At 46.3% G+C, this 23,818-nt stretch overlaps 1 protein-coding gene across 2 annotated transcripts in view; it reads left to right on the top strand.

Moving 5' to 3' along the window:
- Positions 1-23,818, top strand: part of DZANK1 (double zinc ribbon and ankyrin repeat domains 1) — a 1,110,268-nt gene that overhangs the window by 180,723 nt on the left and 905,727 nt on the right. For both annotated transcript variants that reach the window (XM_069607537.1, XM_069607538.1), the window contains exon 6: positions 13,669-13,793. In XM_069607537.1, coding sequence (XP_069463638.1) covers positions 13,669-13,793 — 125 coding nt within the window. The remainder of the gene's footprint in view (positions 1-13,668; positions 13,794-23,818) is intronic.

A 23,818-nucleotide genomic window follows, 5' to 3' on the forward strand; every position in this document is an offset into this window, starting at 1 on the left:
TAACGCTGTCCTATAATTGTTGCACCGGCCAGTAATATTGTATTTCGATTACATGTATTCATGTGTATCAATTTACTAAATGGTTTCAGGCAGAGCCACCAGATGGAGTGTAGCCAACGAAAATACTAGGCCCTATACAAAACATACTTTGTTGATTCCCCTAACCAATCCCTCCACGCTTTAGGTTTTTGTAATCGTGAATATGATAAAGTGTCAGTTGTGATGTAATACTTGTTTTTAAACTGCTGTCAAGCCTAAGAAGGATCGAGAGCTCGGAAATTGTCTTGATGTCCACAGATGTCCCTGTTTTATGTGGATTGTGAGTAAAACGGGTCTTTGTCAAATTCTTTGCACTCTTCCATTATTGGGCGTGGGATTTTCCTGGCATGTCCTTTTCTGCTTTACCCAGGGGATTTCCAAGCAAGCCCTATTAAAAACTAGAGAATGGGCAGAGAATCAGATCCATTAGTCTCGGAAAGGTTGCTGGGGCCTGATAGAGACCAAACGAAGAGACTTTGAACTGAAACAGTCCCACGGGAGTGTAAAAAGCTCTCTTTTGGATTCACTGGTACCTACCAATAGCCCTTAGGTAGATCAATAATGCAGAAAAAAATAGCAGATCCAGTCGATCAATGAGCTCATCTATCCTTGGAATGGCATAATTGTCGATCTGGGATAGTGCATTCGACTTCAGAAAGTCTATACAAAACCTCCACGATTGATCCGGTTTCGCTACTTGGACTATTGGCGAGGTCCAGGGACTCTGTGATGGTTCTATTATGTGAGAAGCCAGCATCCTTTCCACTTCCCGTCAAACTATTTCTCTATGGGCCTCAGGAATTCTATATGGTTTTAAATTAACAACCCTATTGTGAGGTGTACAGATATAGTGGTAAAACCCCTTTACTCTTACTGGTTTACTGTAAAAACATCCAGAAACTGGTCTAAAAGGATTTGGATGTCCTGTTTTTATTGGACAAGAGATCAGCAGGAATTAATTTGAGCCCATCTATCTCTTCAGCCAGGAGATGGGCCATTATTACAGAAGTGATTTCAACTGGATGTTCCCTCTACTCTTTTAAAAGGTTGCTATGATAAATTTGAGTTTTAGCCTGTGTGGTTGTGAAACACGATAATTACAGGGGACAGTTTTTTTCAATAACCTCATAGTGACCGTGCCACTGGGACAACATCTTATGCTCTGAGGTGCGAAGGAGCACCTACACCTTCTGGCCGATGGAAAACAAACGGGTGACTGCCTTTCAGTCATAGTTGGCTTTCTTGGGATTTGCTAAGATGTGAATTTAGTATAGATCTAACTATGGCCACATGTTCCTTTTAGCTGTTGTGTAGTCTGGGATAGGGGTAATATGGCTTCTCCTCGCTCTCCCTATGTTTCTCTTACCATATTTAGAGCATCTCTGGGTCCATAAAGGGCCATAAAGGAGTTCAAATGGTGAGAACCCCAGTGGAGGCTGGTGGAATATTTCTAACAGGAAATAGGGCCCACAGTATCCTCATGTCCCAATTCCTTCCATCGGCTTCCACTAGTTTTTTAAGCATAGTCTTCAGTGTTTTACTAAACCATTCTACTAGCCCAGACAACACCCACATTCTTTCAGGACGACCGGAGAGCAGGCTGGAAACAGCCTTCAGAGACGCATTCAAGCGGTGAATGGTTACAGATGTTTAAATATACGGAAAACTAAAGCGCATTAACTTGAATATTTCTTGGAAAGGTTGAAAAACGTATTGAAAGTCTTGAAAAAGTCACTCAGCAAGGACATGCACACGATGCAGGGCTCACCCTCACAGTGATTAATGTATAATATCTTTCTGTACGCCCTGAGGACGGCCCAGAGAGGGCTGAAACACGTGTTGGCATGGCGTGTTAGGTTATGTTTGTAAATAAACTCTTATAATCATAAGACACATTCATTTGTTCACAGAAAACGTGGACACATGTATCCATTTAAATAACCACGTTGGGCAGCGTAGTTTGTGAGGCATCTCCCCAAACCAGTGCATTCTACTAACCCGTCAATTTGTGGGTGATACACCAAAGTTCTGTGGGTTTTGATCTGTAGAACTTGTTTTACTTTGGCCATAATTCAGCTGATGAGTGTTTCCCTAATCGGTCAGGACTTCTTTAGAAAAACCTACCTGCAACAAGAAAGGAAGAGGATGTTTGAAGATCTGTTTTTTAGTGTTAAACCTCTTGTGGCATAATCGACTATCACTAAGATATATCTATTTCCTTCTATGCTCAGCTGTTGTGGGCTTTTCAATAAAACCATGTGCATTGTGTGTATTATCTCTAGCAACTCCCTGCATCTTATTTAACTGATAAGGAATTATGGAAGAGGGATCCCTAGTTACAGAAGAAGGCACCAATCTGTTGTATCTCCGAGAATTGATGCTATTAACTTAAAAGGTGTGTGTGTGTATATATATATATATATATATATATATATATATATATACACACACACACACACACGTGCGGAAAGGTGAGCAAGACCATAGACTTTATGTACCCTGTCATTTCACTTCCTGTGTCAGGGTTGCGAGCAAGGCTCTAATCAGATTTTGCTCCCTAATTGGAGTCAAATTATTCTTCAAGGAGTCAAAAAGTAATTAGCTTTGCCTTTGCCAATAGGGATACTTTATGCTTACTAAAATTCCTCTTGAGACCAGCCATTATTATTATTAGAGTTCCTTCCTCTGCCACTGTTCTGCTGGTCACTAATTCAAAACAATATCAGTGGAGCTTTGTCGGTTGAATCAGGATAGGTATGCGCCTATATGTTAAATTCTATGTCAAGACCGGAGGCTAACATTATGCTGCTTCTCTTTCTTTTATTCATTTTAAAGAGAACAGCTCAGCAGCAAGTATTTTAGGCACCTAACTGATGGTATGGAATAAACATTAGCAAGGGTGCAAACAATATCTAATAAACAGACATTTAACATGTAAGGAATAAACCTCTAGTCCATGAAAAAAAAGTCACTTGAAGAAAAAAAAGTAATTTCCCAGTTGGCTTTGGCTCAAGTCTATAACAGGTCACAGTACATGTGACAACAGTCCTCCAATAAGCATCCAACTGTCCCTCCAAATCGGAACCAACTGTGTGTAACTTCCTAGTCTGTTTATTAGATATTCTGCCCCCTTGTTAATGTTTATTCCATACTAACAGTTAGGTGCATAAAATACTTGCTGCTGAGCTTTTCTCTTTAAAATTAATAAGAGAGAGAAGCAGCATAATGCTCACCTCTGTGTCTTTAATAGAATTAAGACTTTGTTATAATTTATTCTGGAAAATATTTGTTTCTTGTTTTTGTTAGGCACGTTTTCCTGTTTTTTAGGGAGTAAACATGGATGGTGTTACTTCAATAAAGTGGCGCTTGAAATCCTATTGGCACTTTTTTTGGACACATTACTTTTAATTGCTGTTAATCCATCTGTATTGCGTCTGAATGCTTTGACAGCCTCATCAGTTATGCTAAGTGATATTTGCTTTTTGTAATACACTAGTGTTTTTCTGTTGCATTAAGCACGCATTTCTCTGCACAGAAGTACTTTTGCAAAGTACTTTGGCAGATGCTGAAGTCTTGGTTCATTTTTTTTAGCATATGTGTTTGGAAAAAGTATTGTAAGATGCACCAATTAAACAGATTGGTAAATAAGTGCATTGACTGGGAAGAGGAAATTTCTTTCCAAACTCTCTTTTGAGATGGTAGTTCACTAAATATGCATTCTCACAAAGTGGCTTACCTCATTAGTCAGTTGCACACATGGAAAATGATGTGCGCACAACAGTCAAGCGGTTCGGCACATAGAGAAGACTAATTCGAGGGAACATTGATGGTGGGCATTTTTCTCTAAATCTGGAGCGGCCCATATCAAGTTTGGAAGGCATTGTTTTTTTTCGACCAAACAATTTTATTAAGCATTTCAGGTTATGCATACAATGACATCATATCGCCATTTCACATGTCGGGGTGATTTCCCAGAGGGTCGGCAGGGCTGTCCGCGGACCCCCCGGGGTTAGGGAGGCCTCAACTCCTCCCGCGGCCCCCAATGAGTTTGAGACACACGCAAGAGCAAGGTGTTACTGCTGTTTATTAGACAAAAGGCAGGGATAGGCTCTGGGATCACAAGTCGGCCGGGAACGCTTCTTCTCAAGAGTGGGCTCGCAGGCCCTTTTTCATGATGCGTGACGCCTCATTGTGCGTCACCTGGGGAAATTTCCCCCAAACCTAACACCACTTCGGGTTGGCTACCCGAGTAATAGGGTTAGTGTAGGAACATATAGGTGGGTTAGTGGTTGGTGGAGAAGGGGTCAGGTGGTACGCTTGGATCGTCCATAGAAATGGCTACACTAAAAATGTTACATGATAGAGGTCAGTGATTGGCTTAGTTGTGATGCCGTCAGTAGTTAGCCCCCCGTGCCCTGATTGGTTCATCCATGAGCCCCCAAGCCTGGGACCATTATCGTTCCCAGCTCACGGTGTACCTGTTGCTAGAAACAATGTATGACTGTGTCAGTGATGGACAATGGACAGGTCTGCCACTTGCCGTGGAAGTGCTGCTTTCTCACCTCTGCTAGTGTCACTTCATTGTTGCAATCTGTGTCCCAAACGTGAGACCCCAGAGTTTCACTGGTCGCGAGACTTGGCATCACATCAGGTCGGCTTGGCCACGTGTGGTAAGCCCGTAGCTGAAGCAGAATTATGAGCATTTGATTTGTATTTCGGCTCTGAGGGGTGGTTGGCCGCAGCAGGTGTAATCTTGGCTCGGGGTATGCGGCGTGTAAGTTGCAACTTCGTGGCGTTGGCTGTGAAGCCCTTGCTGGGATTCTGTTCTGCACCATCAGCACCTTGCAGCCCCATTCTGAGCAGCCCTGGGCCTGTGGTTTCTGGTTTTGCGGCCTACTCTGGGGCTGAGGCCTGCTCTGGTCTGGTTCATGGGTGGCAGCATATGGTCTACAACACGGGGGTCGATTGCCGGCATGAGTCCTTATGCATGAGCGTCGTATGTCTTTGTGTTTATAATGGCGATGAAGCGTTTGCAAGCATGTACATGGGTTCTTCTTGCGTCTTGTGTTTCTGCGGTGCGTTAGCTTGGCCTATGTGAAAAATAACAACGATGCATCAGTGTGTGTGTGTGAGCAGTCCGCTACGTTATGGCATTGAGTATGTTCTTCGTGTATAATTGGTGTGGGTCTGACCAGCGTGCATGGTAGCACGTGTGTTACCGTCCGTTGGCTATGTCGTCATGGCATCTCTAACGATGGTTGCTTTCATTGTTGCTGTGTTGGTCGAGTTGATCCATATGGTCTGTCAGCTTCGCCAGAGGTTCCAGCGGTGGGTTTGATAGACAGGCAGTTTCCCTGGCCATGTGGGGCGTGGCCGCAATAGATGTGGACGTCTGGAGCATCTGTGAGCGGGTCGAATTCCTCTCGTGGTGGGTGCTTAGGCCGTGATGATCTAGGCCATGGTCTGGCTGAGAATCGGGGGAAGGGAGCATCACACTTTCCCTCTTTACACATATATCGAGCACAACATTGGGTCAGTAAAGGTGACTCTCTTTATGGGGACCGATCTTAGGGTTGTACTCTGTCTGTCTGCTCCTGGGGCTTTGGGGGAGGTCAGCTCCATTCCCATTCATGAGGATCTCACTGCAGCCATTGTGTTAATGGTGGTCTCCGAGTGAATCCTGGATACTTTTCAGCATAGTCCATATATGGTGCCCAAGTGTTTCGGAAACTGTTCAAGTTCCCTGATTGGATCGCCATTATTTTCTCAGCTAATACAATTTCCCAACACTTGGACCACCAGATTGGGATCGAGGGCCCCTCGGGGTTCTTCCATAGTCGGCCAGTGCTATTTTGGCGGCGGTTAATAGCTGTGGGCATAAGCGAGCAATCTGGGCTCCCCTGGCCTCCAGTTTCTCCTAGAAGGATTATTCCCGGATCCCATGGTTTTGAGTCCTGTGATCCCTTTTAATCTGGTCGAGCACCCCCTGCCAGTAAGCCCCATCTTTTGGGCAAGTCCATAATAAGTGAAACAGTGTGCCCCCTTCTGTGCAGCCCCTCCAGCAGTTTGGCGGGATATCTGGATTGGATTTGTTTAGTTGTTCCGGGGTGGTCTAGTATCTGTAGCAGACTTTATATCCCCCCATCTCTATTTGTGATGCATTGGGTGCTTTTGTGCAGTTTAGTCCATATTTAACCCCACTCTTCCATGTCAATTGCACGTCCCTGGTCCCTTTCCCAATTAAGCATGTATTTTTCTTTTGTGTTTGAGTCTGATTTATCTAGTAGGCGGTATAGTGTAGAGATTTTCCCTTGGGGGGTGGGGGGGGGGCGCTGATGTTAAGGTCCTCAAGTGCTGTGAGATCTCTCGCTCCCCTTTCCCTGACTACCCCCTGGGACATCCAGTGTCGGAGCTGAGCATAATGAAACTGATCCGTCTATGAAACCTTATATTTGGCCCTGAAGTCTTCGAATGTGAGTGGATTACCTCCCTCCAGGAAATTTGAAATCTTCCGCAAACCTTCCTCTCTCCAGGCTGCAAAGCTATGGGTGTGAATTCCCAGTGAGAATTCTGGGTTATTCCAGATTGGTGTTAGTGGGCCTAGGGTTCCTGTGCAACCCCATTTTATAGGCTGGAAGTTTCTAATTTTGTACCGTGTTCCTCGTTGCTGTGAGGGGTCCTAGGTTAGTCTGGGTTTTCATAATCGGGATGTGCGGAAGGTCAGCCAATGGATGTGGGCACCATGCCTCTTCTATTAGTCTCCAGTAGGGCTGGTCTGTGTTCTGTGTCCATGTGAATGCGTATGATAGTTGTGCAGCCCTTCTATACCTGGACACATCAGGAACCCCCAGTGCTCGCGGGCCCCGCCCGCGAAACATGACCTTATTGGCTACACTGGTCCCCTCCACCCCATAGGAATTTTAGAATGTTCCTCTGCAGGGAGTTTAATTCATTTTCTGGAATATCTACCGGGAGTGCAGAGCACTGGTAAATCAGTTGGGGTATTAGATTAATTTCTTTTGCAGCTATTCTTCCGAGCCAGGAGATCTCTTGTTTTTTCCAGTGTTCCAAGTTTTTCACAAAACAGTTGCGGGAAAATGCTCTGGTTCGCAAGGGGCATCTGGGGATCTGGACCCCCAGGTATGTGATCGCGGTATCCTCCCATGGAACAGGGGGCCGAGATCTTCTCTCTGCTTTTTTGTGAGATTGACTGCTAGCGCTGAAGATTTCTCATAATTTACCCTAAATCCTGAGACTTTGCCGAATGCTTCGATCTCTTTCCAGAGGGGGCCAAGTGATGTGTCTGGCTCTGTTATTGTTAAGAGGACGGCGTCTGCGTAAAGTGCTGCTTTATACTCCCGTCCCCCTACTGTGAGCCCCTTTATTTTGGGGTTTTGCCGGATCTTTCCTGCAAATGGCTCCATTGACTGGGCGATAACCATGGGAAATGGAGGCCAACCCTGTCTTGTTCCTCTGAAAATATGAATTTTCTCTGATTTGCTCCCATTGGCCCTCATTTGTGTAGAAGGGGTTTGATAATTGGCCATAATCCATGTAACAATGTTGGGACCAAACCCTAAGTGTGTGAGCGTGTTCTTAATATACCCCCAGTCCACCAGGTCGAATGCCTTATGGGCGTCTGCGATTTTCCCTTAGCCTGTCGGCACTTTCAAGAAGGTTGATTGTGCACCTAATGTTATCATGTGTCCCACTTCCTGGGATGAATCCTGTCTGGTCATGGGCTATCACGTCTGGGAGATACCCTTTCAATCTAGATGCCTGCACCTTCCAATATGTTTTCCCGTTGTTCATCAACGTTATTGGTCTGTAAGAGGCGGTCTGCTCCGCGTCTTTGCCTGGTTTGTGGACTAGTATTGTTAGTGATTCAGCCATTGATCTTGTCATATTGCCCGTATTCAAGAAGGAGTTAAACAGGGTGACCATTTGTGGAGCTAGGATGTGAGAGTACATTTTATAGAATTTTGTTGTTAGTCCTTCAGGGCCTGGGACTGTGTTTTTTTCAAGGATTTTACGGCTACCCCTATTTCTTGCACCATAATTGGATCTTCTAGGGATGCTAATTGGGCTTGCTTAGGGGGGGCACTGGTCGAACTTGGGTATTGTTTTGGAGTTCAGAGGGTGTAGGTGGGCCAGCCATTATCGCCCTCTGGTGTGCTACTAGGGCTTCCATTTTTTCCCCTTCTGTGTGTAGGGCTTTACCATCGTCTCCTATGAGCCTTATTATATTGTTTCTCTTATGCACCTTCTGCAGTTTATATGCGAGTATGCAGTTCATTGCTTTTGCTATAATAAAATTGCTTTGTGTAAGCTAGCAATTTGGCCGATCGGTCCGCCCAGTGCATTTCTAATACTATTTTGGCTTTTTTCAGTTCCCTTTCTGTTTTCCTGACTCTGTGGTTTTTTAACTCCCTTTCCAAAGCCGAAACCTTCGCCTCTAGCTTGGCTGCTTGAATCCTAGAGACCCGACCCTGTTCAGCGCTTGCACTGATGAGTGACCCTCTCACTAATGGTTCCATGTCGTCCCAGATTATATCTATGGCGGTATCCGCTGTGGTGTTTTCCGTGAAGTAGTTAATTAGTGTTACCCCGTTTCCCCTTTGATAGCTTCATCTAGCAGGAGGGCGTCGCGTAACTTCCAGTATCTGGAGAGTTGAGGGGGGGCACTTATGTGCAAGTCTGCTGAGACCGGTGCATGGTCCGATATCGTTTGTGTGTGAATCTCCACTTTTCCGAGACAGGAGAATAGGGTGCCCATGACCAAAATCAAGTCCATTCTTGAGAAACCTTTGTGCGTTCAAATAGTGGGAGACCTCCTGTTGGCCAGTCTCAGTCTCTTAACCGTTTCAGTTTCCCTGAGGAGCTTGGCTAATGCTAGTGATCAGGCATAATCCACTCCAGTTGGAGGGAGCGTCTTGTCTTTCACTGGATCAGGGACAATATTGAAATCTCTCCCTATAAAGAGGTACCCCTCTACGAATGAAAGCAGGGTTGGGTTAAGATCCAACAGAAATGTGTCCAGAGTGGTGTTAGGGCTATATATGGCAGGTATAGTAATCGGTTGTTCTAGGAGGTGACCTTTTATTAAGAGATACCTACCCCCCAAATCTCTTTTTACTGTGATTCGTGTTAGTGGGACCTTATCGCTCAACAGCAATGACGCCCTCCTCTTTTTCTCCCCTGATGTGGCAAAAAATGATTTTTTAAAATCTTTTGAATTTAATGCGCTGCTCGTCAACTCGCAGTAGGTGAGTCTCCTGGAGGAGTACTATGTCCCCTGCATGTTGGTTAAGTCTATGTTCCACCGATCTGCGTTTCCCTGGAAATTGGAGGCCCTGGACATTCCATGTGAGCATTTGAATGTCAGACTCTTTTTCCGACCCCATGATGTTTCTTGTTGGACTTCCCTTTGCGCGGGCTCAGGACTGGCCCCCTATATATGTCCCCCATTGTTTTACTCTGAGTAAGTGCCATTGCGATGTCACTAGATGTCTGTGTATTACTAATTCTACTGTTTTGGGGTGAGGGATAACACACCCCTCCCGCTCGCCCTGGAATTCCCCCCCTTGTACCCCTCTCTCCCCCCTTGAAACTCCTAGGGTTGAGACCAGCCTCATCCAACGGGGTTACTGGCTATGTCCCACCACCGAGCAACTGAGGCCAACCGGTCCTAACATGTCTTTTTTGCTGGCAAATGTGACTTAACTCAGCCTATTGTTCTCTTTCTGCTATGGTTGATTTAGCGTTGGGCTTCCCCCCCGCATGCTGGCGGGGATACCCCCGTTTCCCCGTCTGGTTGATAAAACCTTTAGTCAGACCCAATTAACCCAGGGCGTCCCCCGCGCTGGAAGTTTTGACAACTGTTGAGTGGGGCTCCCCGGGGCGAGTCGACTGACCATAAGTAGGCAGGTACTTACTCTTTGTGTCAGTCTGGGTTAGGATTTTTCCTTGGACCGGATCATGCGCCTCCTGTTGACTCTTGTCCAGGTCGTCGCTGGCAGCATTTTGTTCTGGATTTGAGTGGGAGATTCAGATTCTGATTCACTGCTATCTTCCCTTGTTCCTAGGAATTTTTCCGCTTCCTTTAGGGAATGAATTTGCTTTTGGGATCCTTCCCAGGTGAACTTCAGGGAGGTTGGGTAGCCCCACCGATATGGAATCTTTCTTTCTGCTAGCCATTCCGCGAGAAGTTTGAGATTTTCTTTTCTGAAGGGTGGAATTTGCCAAGTGTTGGCATAGATAGATGGTAGCGTCTCTGAACGAGATCTGTTTTGATGACCTGGCTTCTTTCATGATTTCTTCCTTGACCCTGTAAAAATGAAATCTAGCTAGGACGTCTGGTGGGGAGGATGATGATTGCCTCGGGACCGTTCTGTATACCCGGTCGATTTCCAGTGGGGAGCTGTCTGAGAGAGGCAAAATGAATCTGAACAGGTCCATTACATATCTTTCCAGGTCTGTGTTTGGGATTGATGTGGTAATCCCCCAGAGGCGGATGTTATTGCGCCTCGAATGGTTTTCCGCATCCTCCTGTTTCGCATCTAGCCTCTAGGGCTGCCATCCTGTCCAGACCTTTTTCCATTTCGGAAGCCTGTTCACATAGGTTGTTTTCAATGTCTGCTGTTCAGGTTTCTACCCCGCCCACTCTCTTATCCAGGGTAGTGATCTTCTTCATTACTTCATCTGTACCCTTCTGGATCTCCTTTGTTAGGGCTGTCAGTAAGTCTTTTAGATCCGATTTTGTGGCGGATTGAGCCAGCTCCGGGGTGTCTGAGATGGGACCTGTTTCCATGTTGTGCCCCGCCTCGCTGGTCACCTTTCTTTACTTTCTCCACGTTAGAGCTGCTCATCAGGGTTGAGATGTCCACCTGCTTGGTTGCTTTCCCGCTTTCCCGGTCTTTGCCATATTGATCCGTTGTGGGGTACAGGATTGGCACAATGCGAATGAGTCGTGATTCTCCTGGTTGCTCACAACTCTGCCTCTGGTGCCCTTCCAGGGGTGCGGCTCACTGGTACCTATTTCTGTTGCTTGCGCCCTACGTGCCAACACTTTTCTTCCCACTCCCCTGGAGTCAAGGGCGGGTGGGAGTCCTAGCGGCTTTTCTCTTCTTCACCGCTTTCGGGTCCCTATTGCCAGTTGGGGGCGAGGGATGAGCCACTCTTCAGATAGGGTCTCAATGCGTCCTTGTCCCCGCTTACTTCCTGGGAGTGATCAGATGTTATACTCCCTATGGGGGGGCGGGGGGGACTAGGTGTCTCCCTTTAGGCCGCAGTGCTCCTGGGGGTGCTTTGAGTACTTTATTGGTGTGGGGTGCTTTGTGGCCAATGTCTAAGTCCTCACCTCCACCCCTGGGCGCCTCTAGAGTCAATTGATTCACCTCCGTGCTGCCAGAATTTGCTGGGTCCAGACCGCCCTTAAGGCAGGTCGGGTAGTGGGGGGGGAATGCAGTAGAGTTTCCCCCCCCCCGCACCCTCCCCCTCCAAGGACCAGTTCTTCTCCTATTTTCGGCCTCCCCTCCACTCACTGTGTCGACCTGTCAGGTTGTTTCTGTGTGGGACAGTGATTTGGCTGGCCGATCCCTTTGGTGCTTCACAGGATCTTGAGTCCAGTTGGCCTTACACGTCCACCCCTTCGGAAAGTCTGGGGGCTCGCTGCTGTGGGGTGTGCGTCCGGCTCAAATCTGTGCTCTGGTGCTTGTGGGGGAGGTCGGGGAGCCTCACCCCTGGTTCCGCTCCTGCCTGTGTCGGCTCATTACCCCGGGCTACCTCCTTGCCAAAGGGGTTCTGGGCCGCTGCTGTTGTGGGTTGTTTCCTGCGCTCCCCGAGAGCGATGGGCAAAAGGGTGCCCCAGGTGAAGTCATCGCTCTTCCCGCTCATAAAAGTCGAAGTTTTATGGATTATTCATGGGACTCTCCGCGATCGACGGGCAGGAAGATGGGATTCGTGGTACCGTCGGCCACTCTTCTCACCCACTATGGCTGGAACGTTTTTTCCGAAGGGCGGTTTGAGCTGACCTGCGATGGGGGTCCGCTTCAGTTACTTGTGAAAATTCAGGATGTTTGGATCCTTTTCCAAAGGAGACATCCTGGGGCTCCTTCACGGCTTGTAGGCCGCGTCGCTAGGCTGAAGGACTTATTTGGTGCCAGCTACAACAATGCTGGGTGTTGGTGCATTTTCTTGCTACACGGCTCCTCCTTTCTGATGTGTGTGTGTGTGTGGAGAGCTCCGCGATTGCGCGACCGCCATTTTCTTTTGAATCTTCAGGCCACCTTCGAGGACTTTGCATCGGACCGTTCACTACAGGGGAGCGTTCCCCTTCTTTCTCGGTCATCTCCCGCTCCGTCCGTTCCTCGCTCTTCCTGCTAATTCTCGTGAATGAACTGGGCTCTACGAAGGTGGCGTCACACTCGGTAGTTGGAACACACCAGGAGCTTCTACGGGGCCATGCCACTCGCGGCAGCTTCAAGCCACGCCCCTTTGGAAGGCATTGTTAAACAATTTGGATTCTTGGAAGCTGACTGCAGCAAAGAAGCACACTGGAGATATTTTGTATATTCTATTGCTGGCCAATGGTTAGGCTGTGCTCTAAATGAAAAGGGTTTTGTATTGTCTCTAAACATGTATTGAATGGTGTAGTGCTGCTGAGGGACCAAGTTGACCAGTTTAACGGGCGTGCGGTATTGTTAGGATTTTATTTCTCCTAAATGATGCTTGGAGGGAAAATCTGACATCATTTTGGATGGCTTGGGTGGCACTCTAGAAAAAAAGGGGCTTTTTTTTTTTAGAATGCACCATAGGGTGAAAAGGTATGGATTGTGAAAGGAGACCTGTGATGGCCGATATTGGGTGAAAGACGCCATTGTGTCACGGCTCGCTCTCTTCGCTCCCGTTCTCGCTCCCTTCGTTCCCGTCCCCGCCACTTGGGGGCATGTTCTGGGGTTTAATCCTTACTGGACATTTCCTTCGAACCCTATGCTACAGTGTTCTGATGAATTGGGAGCGTTAAAACCTTATTTTCCCAGTTACTTCCCTTCCGGATCCATTCGCATTGGCATTGCTTGTGGTATTAACCATGCTGCTCCTTGTCTCATTTTGAAGACTATATGATAAAGTTTAATATCTGTTAATGTTGTAGAGTTTGTTCATTTTGATTTAAGTAAGTATCCCACGTTTTTTGCCTTTCTTTATGAGGATGGAGATTAATTCGTAATTTTTTGTGTGAAATGGGGGATAATAATATAGGTTAAGCGGTTCAGATTTAACAATTCAACATGAATTGCATCCAACATATTTGCAAAGCATAGAAAACTGTTTACAAAATCAAGCATTTCAAGAAAATTAAGGATGTCACTACTAATTAAGGAACATTCTATGTTTGTAATTACTCCTTGCTTCCCAATGCCAAGAGAGGGGTCACCCGTGGATGCTTTCCACCAAGGTTGTCATTTGGTGTAAGACCAGCTGGAGGTACAATACAGTAAATAAAACAGTTAAGACACCTTTGAAATTGCGTTCAGAGATCTCAGCTTTGAAATTAGTGATCAAATGTGATGTGTTAAGAATCTTTGCTAGAAAAATATGCATGACTTGGACATTTGGTTCTTATTTCAGATCTTGATATTGAAGGAAGAACCAGTCACCGTTCTTTTAAAGGGCCAAGATTCATGACCAGTCGCCTTGGAACACTAGCACATGGAGAAATGCCAACATCGGCACCACAGACGCAGAGATCACAGGTAGGAGATGTTGGTGGTTGCATTTTGGGAAGCATTGAGAGATCCTAAATAGGGCATCATTTCATTTTGTAACGGGCAATTTTGGAAATGGAGGTGTAAAAAGCAAGGCGTAATGCTTTTATGCATATAATTTCTGCTCCAGCCCATTCTTGTGACCACACAATGTGGAGGAGGGGCACGGAGATGATGTCACATCTTTACCATTCTTTCCTCCTCTGTCTTGTGTGAGCACTTCATTTTACGGCTGCGTGATATTTTCATGCAGGCTTAAAACAAATGTACTCGCTTGGACTATGCCCTTAATTAGCACCTGCTAAACAGCACGCAGATTCCATAGGAATCCATTAGTAAACGCTGCCTGCAAAGCGCAATTTTCAGGCAGCGGTTACTTTTATACAAGATGGGGGAGTAAAAAAAGTGAAGAGCACAGCCATTTTCTGCTGTTTTATACTTTAGAATTGTACTTCACCTTCTAGATGTTAAAACTTGAATGCAGGACAACTAACAGCTTGTAAGTGCTAACATGGCGGTCCTCTGCATGCACTTTGCAATTTTTTGTAGAACTACCAACATATCGTGGGGCATGGCCAAGGTGAGCACTGGAGCGGTTGCACTCTATATCAACTCTGTGAGCTGACAGGGATAAGGGCCTGCCATTAGGCCACGTCCGCAGAAATACCTGATCGTGGACAAAGATGGCCTGATGCAATAACTCCTCCCGTGACATATAACAGCGGCCGGCTGACAGTACCCTGTGCTGGGAGCGTGGATCTCAGATGGCTGCAGTGGCAGTGCTCTGAGCTCACGACGGACCACTGAGCCCGGGCAGCTGGATCCCCTGAAGCGGCTCTGAGCCCCGTATGAGTTCTGGCATCGCCCGCCTAGGTTTAGTCGAGTTGGGGGCGGGGGCTGATGGGGATGCTGATGCCGCGGACTGGCTGATCGATCCATGGTATCGCATACCCTCTGCTTTGAGCCTACCGCTGGTTCCCAAATTTGCACACTGGACATTTTTTCCCCTGGGGGAATATATGGATCCGTAAGCACCCTGCATAACGAGCCCTGGATCTTTTATAGCTGAATTATAGGAGGCAATGGAATTGATCCTCGTACGAGGCCTGCTGCATTGCCTGAAGGCCTACTGCCACGTTGACGCACAGTGGGCCACCTTCTCTCTCGACTTTACGATGTCGACAGCAAAGACGCCCAAGGGCTGTAAGAGTGGTGATGTGCTGGCTCTCGTGCATAGCCAAGATATTAAAGAAGCTCAACTCTATTGCTGAAGTTCACATCCACGTGGAGTTTGAGGAGGTGGGTGCTGCGGCTGCACTAGATACAATCTTTTGCTGATGCTGGCAGAAATAAAAAAGGTAACTCGGGGTTTCTAGGCAAACTGTCTCAGAAGGTGCCTGCAGCTGATAAGAGGATTGATGTGGGAAAGACCTGCATAGATGACCTAGCGAATGGAGCATCTGGAAATTCTTATGAGCTATCTCAGCTGTCCAACAGGGTTGACAAGCTTGAATCGCGTACTTCCAAGCTACAGATGCATCAGAATGCAGAGAATAGATACAGAAGAAATAATGTACTCCTTGGAGGCATGCCTCCTCAGATTCAAGATCCACAGTTACACGCTTATGTCCTCGATTTGTTTAAAACCCTCTTGCAATGGCCGGATGACAAGGACATAGGATTAGATCGCCTCACTGTGTGTACTCCTCAGTTCAATTCTGTAACAGGACGCTTGATGTCTTGACCAGGGTACATTCATTTTGTGTCAAGGAAAGCAGTACAACTGCCTCGAGGGCGACCGCGGACTTGGTTTTCCGTGGCACTAATGTAACCCTTCGACAGGACCTCACTCCACCCCGTCTAAGAGAAGTTCTTTTCATGACCACGCAATGGTTGTGTGACAAGGGCCTGAAATATCGCTGGCAGGTTCCTGTGCACGGCCATCTGTACCATGAATAGAGAGTTCAGATCTGTCTCGACGATGCAAGAAGCCATGGCCATTATGAACCCATCATTGCACACTCCTTTTACACCGGTGCCACCTGAGGATCCATCAGAGTGCCATCCATCTCTCTTTTCTGCCTGGTCTAAGGTTGTCTGGTCGGGGCAGGTCAGTAGGGCCTAGGGCCTCCTCCCGCACCGTACTAGTTTCTTGATGGATGGAGACCAGAAATAATCATGGGGAAAGGAGCCTAACCCCTAATCATTGGAGTAATACATTGTAGAAAAGGAACATTTATATTATTGTTTTGACCACCCAAGACATTGGAAACGTCTGTTGGCAAGAACTGTCATTACCACTTTAATTCTGAAAATGACTTCCACATTAGATTTAAGTTACTATTGTTAGGGTCTCAGAAGCAGGGTTTTTGGACCGGACAGTGACTATTTGTTTGACATCCTGATATTTTCCTTAGATCTCTTTGAGGCAGGGAAACCCCTCTTAGCTTTAGGGACAGAGAGGCTGTTTTTCCAACCCTTTCATTGGTTAATGATAGTTTATAACCAAAACTATGCCACCTTTGTGTTTGAGCTTCACTTCTGCACGCTTATATATGGTGTCAGTAGTGGGATCCTGCTTGGTGGCGCTGACTTTTTTTTTGTTTCTTGAGGGCTCGGTTTTCTTCTGGTTCCACTACAAAGATGTTGCAAACTTGAAGGATTGAGTGCCCCCCCCCCCCCGTTCTTTATATGTTATGCTGTTGCTTTCCCTCTTCTTTGACTGTTCTCTCTTGATAAGTGATGGCAGTTTTCTTTTCAAAATGGACATGGGCCGAATATGGGCCCTATCCGGGTGGCTCCTATGGCCCATAAGGCGATTGGAAGGATTTGGCTTTGGTTATTCGTATAGATAAGGGTACTGTTTGTGGGATGGGGAAAGTTGTCCACGGAACGTGTCCGTGTGGCAGCCGAGGCAGGCTGGCTGAGGTTTTTCTGCCTAACTGCTGCAATAAAGCTTCTTCATTTTGACTTTTATCGCATGATCTCTTTTCACACAAATTGGGATATTAATGGTGGAAGTTGAAACTTTTAAACTAGTGACCCTTAACGTGCATGGCCTGAATTTGCCTGTTAAAGGGAGAGACTCCAGACATCTGGCGTTCACATAGCAATGATCTAGGAGACTCACTCACTTCAGCACGATCAATGCAGGCTGCGCTGCAGGGCATTCCCGCTGCAATACTTTGCCTCTGTCTCTGTTAAAAAGATGGGTGTTTCAATATTGGTGGCAAAGGATTCCCCTTTTGTCAAATAAGATATTTTGCAGGACCAGGGTGGATGGTTTCTTTCTGAAGGAACTTTGTTTGGGCGTCTGGGGACTTTGGGCACTTTGGGCCTCATTACGAGTTAGGCAGTAAGTGGTCAAATTGGCATTAACGCAGTTACTGGCAATTTTACCACTATGCCAAATTATAAGTTCGTGTTTTGAGTGGAGGATTTACCTCCAGCAAAACCCTGGAGGTACATCTTCTGACTCAACGCCAAAACGTTGGCGGAATTACTGCAGCAGTAATTCTGCCACAGTAATTCCACAAAAAAAGCCCCATTGGGTACAATGGACCCAAAATTAATGGGGAATTACACCGCCACCACCACTTTTAATCAGGCGGAAATTCTGCCTGACCAAGTGGCGGTAACAGTAATTACGGCTATTGTCTGGAGGATTTACCTCTGATTTTCCGCCCAACTGGTAATGAGTCTCTTTTATACCTCCCGAACGATTATCCGAAAGGAATTCTTGCAAACTCTTCTTCCCTCCATTGCAGGGTCTGCAGAGGGTGAATTACTATTTGGTGGGGAATTTAATTCCAGACCCCGCACTGGACAAGACACTCCCCCAGTCTGCCACAGACTATAGGAACAATCAGATTTTGTTAAAAGCTTTCTGTGTGCTGGGCGTGGTGGATGTCTGGAGGCTTCTCCATCGGAATGAAAGGTAGTACTCTCACTATTCTTACGCAAACCAATACTTTCCCCAGATCTAACTCGTCTTGGTTTCGTCTTCCTTATTTCCCTATGTCTCGAGTGCTTTTATTAGTCCCAGACTGTTTTCCGATCATTCTATGGTCTCGTTGTAGTTGCGGGTTGACAGGTTGCAACCTACTTGCCATCGCAAATGGAAATCCTACAATCCCTTGCTTCAAGATCCTGTGGTTTGTGGGGAAATCTCGATGGCCATTCATAATTATTTCAAGAAAAATAACAAGGATGATGCTTCCCCTGACGTTCTGTGAGATGCACTGAAGGCTGTTATAAAGGTGGACTTTATAAGTCGGTCAGCTGCCTAGTTTGAAGTCTGAGAAAGGGAACGACCGGAATCGCAAGTGCAAGAGCATGAGTTGCTCCATGACCAAACAAGATCTCAAGGGGCTCTCGGAGAGCGACGACTAATGTGGTGGACTAGAAGAAAGACTTGGACTAGACAAAATTGTGTTCAACGAGATTTATTAATATCAAATGAAAGAAATGCCTTTCTATCCCTATTGCTAAAAGGAGATTCCCTGCCTACAAAGCTACAATAAGTGTGAAGAATCACAAGGATCGGATGGTAGAAGGCGAGGCAGTGACGTGACCTCCCACAAGGGGTAAACTGTGTGGTCCCACAATGCTGCAGAGACTGCAGGGAGCCGACAGACGTGGAAACGCTGCAAAACCGCTGAAGACCGCATTAAGCCAGGAAGAGACCAATGTCAGTCCCTGGAACAAACTGTGCTGTGCAAGCAACTCCCAACAGGTGACTGGAGGCACGGGCGGACCGGTGGGGACAAAGGAAGAGTTGAGGAGTTCCAGCCATCAACATGGCAGAGCCTGAAAGTGGGCCAAGAAGGTTTGGGACCCTATATCGAATAGAGAGTGTATACAAGGGTGGGGGCTGTCCAGCAGCTCAATTCCTGCTGCTGAACAGCCCTACCAAGCATGAAGGAAAACTTTGATCCATGATCTCACTAGACGTGGACCCAACAATTCAAATCTAGCCTTGATAAAGACCATAAGGGGTTTAAACACTTGTCGGCTGATCACTTGTTAACACCAAATAAAAACCACACTTAAGTTATAAACTTTTGTGTAGATATCAATCAGTTAAAGTAATAGCCCAAGGTAACCGGGTCAGACAACTGTTATGGGAAATGTTGGTTCTATCATCCCTCATCCAGGCCTTATTAACACTGATACAAGAGAGGACAAGAAAGGATTTTATTATAGGAAACTAGGTGAGAAAAAAAGATCCAATAAGACAAAGACATTGTCTTAAGGGAAGTTTCCATTCACCTTCCACTACTCTAGACCACAGGGAATACTATCAAGTCCCATGCTTGTGTACCAGTATGTCAGGGGTACAGAGTGACCTACCGAGAGGGAAAGCTATGCCTTTCAATAAAACCAAGGCTGGAGGGTTTTCATATATCCCCTGTCAGTCACTTACAAATGTTTCACTAAATAAATCTAATCTACACCCCATCTCCCCCTCCCCATTTCCAAAAGGTACAGGACGAAGAAGAGGTTATTGGGAGCAATGAGGATTACCCATAGAAACAACATAGTGAGGCTTCCCATTTAACACCTTTGAATTGTCCCACTAATAGTCAGGCAATGTCGGGCATGTTTGCCCACCTGTGCACATCTGACTCCTCCAATTAACTCACCTGCGGTATAAAAAGGGTGGTTTTGACAGAATCCTTGTGCTAGCTGAAGATGCTGACTGGACCAGAGGAGCCAAGGAGCAGGGAGCTGCAGGACGAGAATCCTGGAGGATCCAGAGGAGAACGGCGTGCCGAGGCGCTGGCCCTGTGTTCGTGAGAGGCAGCAGCATGGCTGGGGAGACGTGTCTCCAGGGAGCTGGAGGGAGGCAGCCTGTATCCTGCTGGCGGTGTTCAGGAAAATGCTTGTTCCCTTGGGACATGTGCTGGTCCAAGGGTCTCTGAGGGGCAGCTGGTGAGACCATGACCTCGACCCAGTGCATCCAGGAAAGACCAATCGCCAGCGATACGCTAGCCAGTGAGTTTCGAACAAGTGAAAGAAAAACTCGGGTGCGTGCAGTTCTCTGGAGCAGAAAGTGACAAAGACAAGATTTTGTAAAGCGGCACAGAGTGGAAAGCAGGAGTGAAAGCATAAAAGGACAAAGTAAGAAAGAAGGAACAAAGAAAGTGGAATGAAGGAGAAAGTGCAAAATAAAGCAAAGTTCACAGTAAATATATTTAAAGAGATATAGTAGTAAGAAACGGGTGCGAACGACCCGAAAGGAGGAAACAAGTGTACGGCAAGAGTGAAAGAAGTGTGCAAGAGCCACGATAAGGAAAGGGACAGGTGCAAGTGTGCACAATAGAAAGAGGAAAGTGTGCAAGAGGCACAACACAGAAAGTAAAGCAAAAGAAGGTGCAGGTGCACGACAAAGTGAAAGAAACAGAGATAAAAGGGGTGCAGGAAGAACCTGAAGATATAAGGTTAACAGTAAAACAAGTACAAGAAATAGAGAGGGGCGAAAGATCAGAGTGGTCGTGCTTAGGGGGAGCAAAGAACCTGGCATTTTCAAAAGTCTCTGATTCTACCCCATGAACGGATTGTATGTGAAAGAAACTGTATATAAGAGAAAGATACATCCTGACAAGCTGAACTTGTGTTTGAAACTAGGGGAGCCTAAGCTTGGGGAAGGGAACCCTGAGAAGCCTAACAGGAACTGTCTTTTTGTTTGGAACTGGAAAGATCGAAGCTTGATGGAGGGAAGCCCAAGAGACCCAGAGACATTGTAAACTCCATTGACTTCCTGCAAGGGCGCTACATGTAAGGTTCCAAGAGCAACCATTTTGAGTTGAAGTATTTTGAACTGGCAGAACTACACCTATTGGTAAGACTACCTGAAACCAGCTGTTGTTTACAGTTCCTTATTTTGAACCACTATTTTTCTTTAAGAATACTTCCTATCACGTTGTGTCAAAGAGTGAGGGCAAGTATAGGTTTAGACACAGACGTATTTTAGTTTTGGACTGTCAGACATCGATGGCCCTTAGAGACCTCAGTTGAGGGAACAATCCCTTTTAAAGTTGGGGTCGTTGGGTATTACACCAACACCAGAACTTTATTAATTAAAAGTGTTGAAATTGTTACCTTTTGAGTCTGTGTCTCAATTAATACCATGCCTGTCTCACACCTGCCAGAACAGAACAAAGTGATACAAAGTCATCTGATCTGGTGTACTGTCCTGCCAGGCCAGAATAAACCACTAACTACAAGTACTTCTGTGGTAATGGTCAGCTTCTAACCAATTAGCAATGTCTCTTGTTTCACAACATCAAGTTTAAGAATTTCTTCAAGGGAAACAAGAACCACATTGGTGCTGTTTATTACACGTATGTGATTGTCACACACAATCCAGCTATGCTTCACTCCTCCTGAATACCTTTTATTAGAAGGGCAGCCCTCCTGCCACTCTGGTTTCCACTCTGTCATTAACCAAATGATAATGATTCTTTCTCACTTTCACACTTTGGCTTTGGCAATGTAGGTTGAAGCCGTCTCCTCTTATGACTCCTTTAAGTATTGGCAATAGTCTTTACAAACACTGACATTATCAGTGTTGCCTTCTTTTGGCTTGGGCAATACTGGTTTGTATTTTCTTCTCGGGCTATTGCCCTTTCTTGTTGTTGGCTTTTAATATAACCCACTATGTTATAATCACTCACTTCTGGTTTGATTATTAAGTTCTTGTTCTGCGGCTACTCCCTTTTAAATCAGCTTGGCCTGCACCAGAATAATAATCCTGCTTTACATTAGGTTGGGTATTCAAAAAGAGTCCTACTCTGCCTATCTCAATTCTGAGGTTCAGATGCCTGGACTTGGCCAGCCGGCGGTTATGGAGAATTGCAGGGTCACAATATAACAGTGAATTCAGCGGGACTGGCATGCACGACCATTCGCCTTGTTGCCTATAGGTCTTCTGCTTTGATTTTCCTGCACGGCCCGGCAACCTCTCCTTCACAGTTTCCTGCGTCTGTCAATTTCAGAGCTCTCCTGGCTCCCACAGATATCTGGTGCTCGCCTGCCACCGGGGCTCATTTGACAGTGTGGAAAACTGTTATTTGGTGCGCTTTCCGCTGCACAAACTCTGCTGCTGTAATCTCAAGCATATAAGACCCTCGAAGGGCCGGCATTTGTTTCACACACACCACAATGGTCCCAGCGTCTCGGCTCTTCCTCAACTTCTGCTTCGGCTGCCACGTGGAGGGGTCAAGACTCCCTCCTCTTCCCCTTCTGATGGGGCTTTTTATGTCTCCCTCGGGTGTGGGTCATTATTCCTAATAGGCTGCAACTTGCAATCTTGTGCCTCGGCAGTCCTTGTCTTCATCCCAGTACTTTAGGAATTGTGGGACTTGAAGTCCACAATATGAAATTCAGCTTCTCAATGAAATTATCATCACCAAGTTCACTTCCTCCTTATACATATTCCTTAAAGGAGTACCATAACAATTCAATTAGGTATTTGGCTCTATAGAAGAATAGGCTTTTTCAGGTTCTAAATTGATAACATTTAAAGACTCCTCCATTATTTCCCTGGGACTCACAGGAGTTTTTATTTCTAAGAATGTCAGTTACTTTAAAAGGGTTTTTCATACTCATATAATTTTCTTCACCCACATTCTGACAGTTAGTTTCAGGGAATAAAATCTCTTTGACAACAAGCCATTACATATTCTGGTCTCAATGATATTCCCTTGCTTGAGGAAGACAAATACTGCTTCTCATCCCACAAAGTCCTCCTGTTCCCCTGGGCCCTTCTCCTCCCAGGTGATCCTCCCTGCTAATACCGCCCACAGGGTCAGAATCAAGAAGCACCTGCCTTTTACTGGCCACCCGAGAGGTGGCTTTAGGTAGTGTTTTTGTGAGGACTCCGCAGGATTCATCACAGTAATCTTCACCTCTCGTCTGCCATGCAATAATTATTCTTGCCATTACTAATTGTTTTGGTCCATAAAGAGTCCACTGCACAGCATAGGTTTTTGCAAACACCCACAATGTCTCAAGTTCCAGAAAATATTAGTTTTTATTTGGTGTAGACAAGGGGGATAGCTCCTTAACCCCTTTTTTCCATCTAGTTTGGTATCTATCCCTATGGTTCACTCTTAGCTTGTCAATGATTTTCTCCTCGACTTGTTCTAATCGTATCTCTATGTATTCTTCAGATTCTACAGGCTCCCCCCTCAATCTTGCACTCTTATTTATATCCCGGGTTGTTGATAACTTTAGGAGACTGTTCCTTTTCCTTGGCCTTTATCTCCCAGGTTTGCTGATAACCGCTTTTCACATATTCTCCCTCTGGTTTGGTATGTCTTGTGATTAACCTGAGCAATTCGTCCCTTGTCCCCAAAGGGGAGCCACCCCCTTTGAGGATAGGGAGGTGAGCCCACTAAGCAAGACCCTCCCCAGGGGTCTGGGAAAGTGGGACCTCACTGGGAGTGATTCCCGTCTTGGGGACAAGGACTCCTATTCCAGAATGGAACTCCCAGTTCAAACCACCTTGTCTGCATATATGGATATGGAAAATACCTTTTATATCTCCCACAGCAACTGGATCTTACAAGAATCTTTCGGTACCTCTCTTGGCTGCAGGCAATCCTGAACACAGCCTGAAAGCCTTGGGCAACAAAGAAGGACACTGTTTCAGCTGTCCCTGTGGCGTGTATGAGAAGAGGACGGATTGTAAAGCAGGAGGAAACTCCTACGCAGACAGGCAAACTGCTATGCAGAGGCGAACCTCTGCAGTCTTGACGTCTTGGATGGGCAGAGCCACATTGGACCACAGGGCCAATGGAAGCAACGAGGAGGAAAAATACGCTAACCGAATGCCTGCAGGTCGGTGTTCTATCCGACCGAGAAGCCCAGGTCGGAAACCGACGGAGAAGGAGAGATCTCTGCCCCATCTGGTGCCGCGACCACAAAGGAGCTGTGGTGGTGTGGAAGGCTGGTAACGAATGCCAAGACCAGACCGTATGAGGGAGCTCAGATCTCCCAGCTCTGTG

This window comes from Ambystoma mexicanum, chromosome 4q (genome assembly GCF_040938575.1).
Source record: "Ambystoma mexicanum isolate Mex_15411 chromosome 4q, UKY_AmexF1_1, whole genome shotgun sequence".
NCBI classification, from domain to species: domain Eukaryota; kingdom Metazoa; phylum Chordata; class Amphibia; order Caudata; family Ambystomatidae; genus Ambystoma; species Ambystoma mexicanum.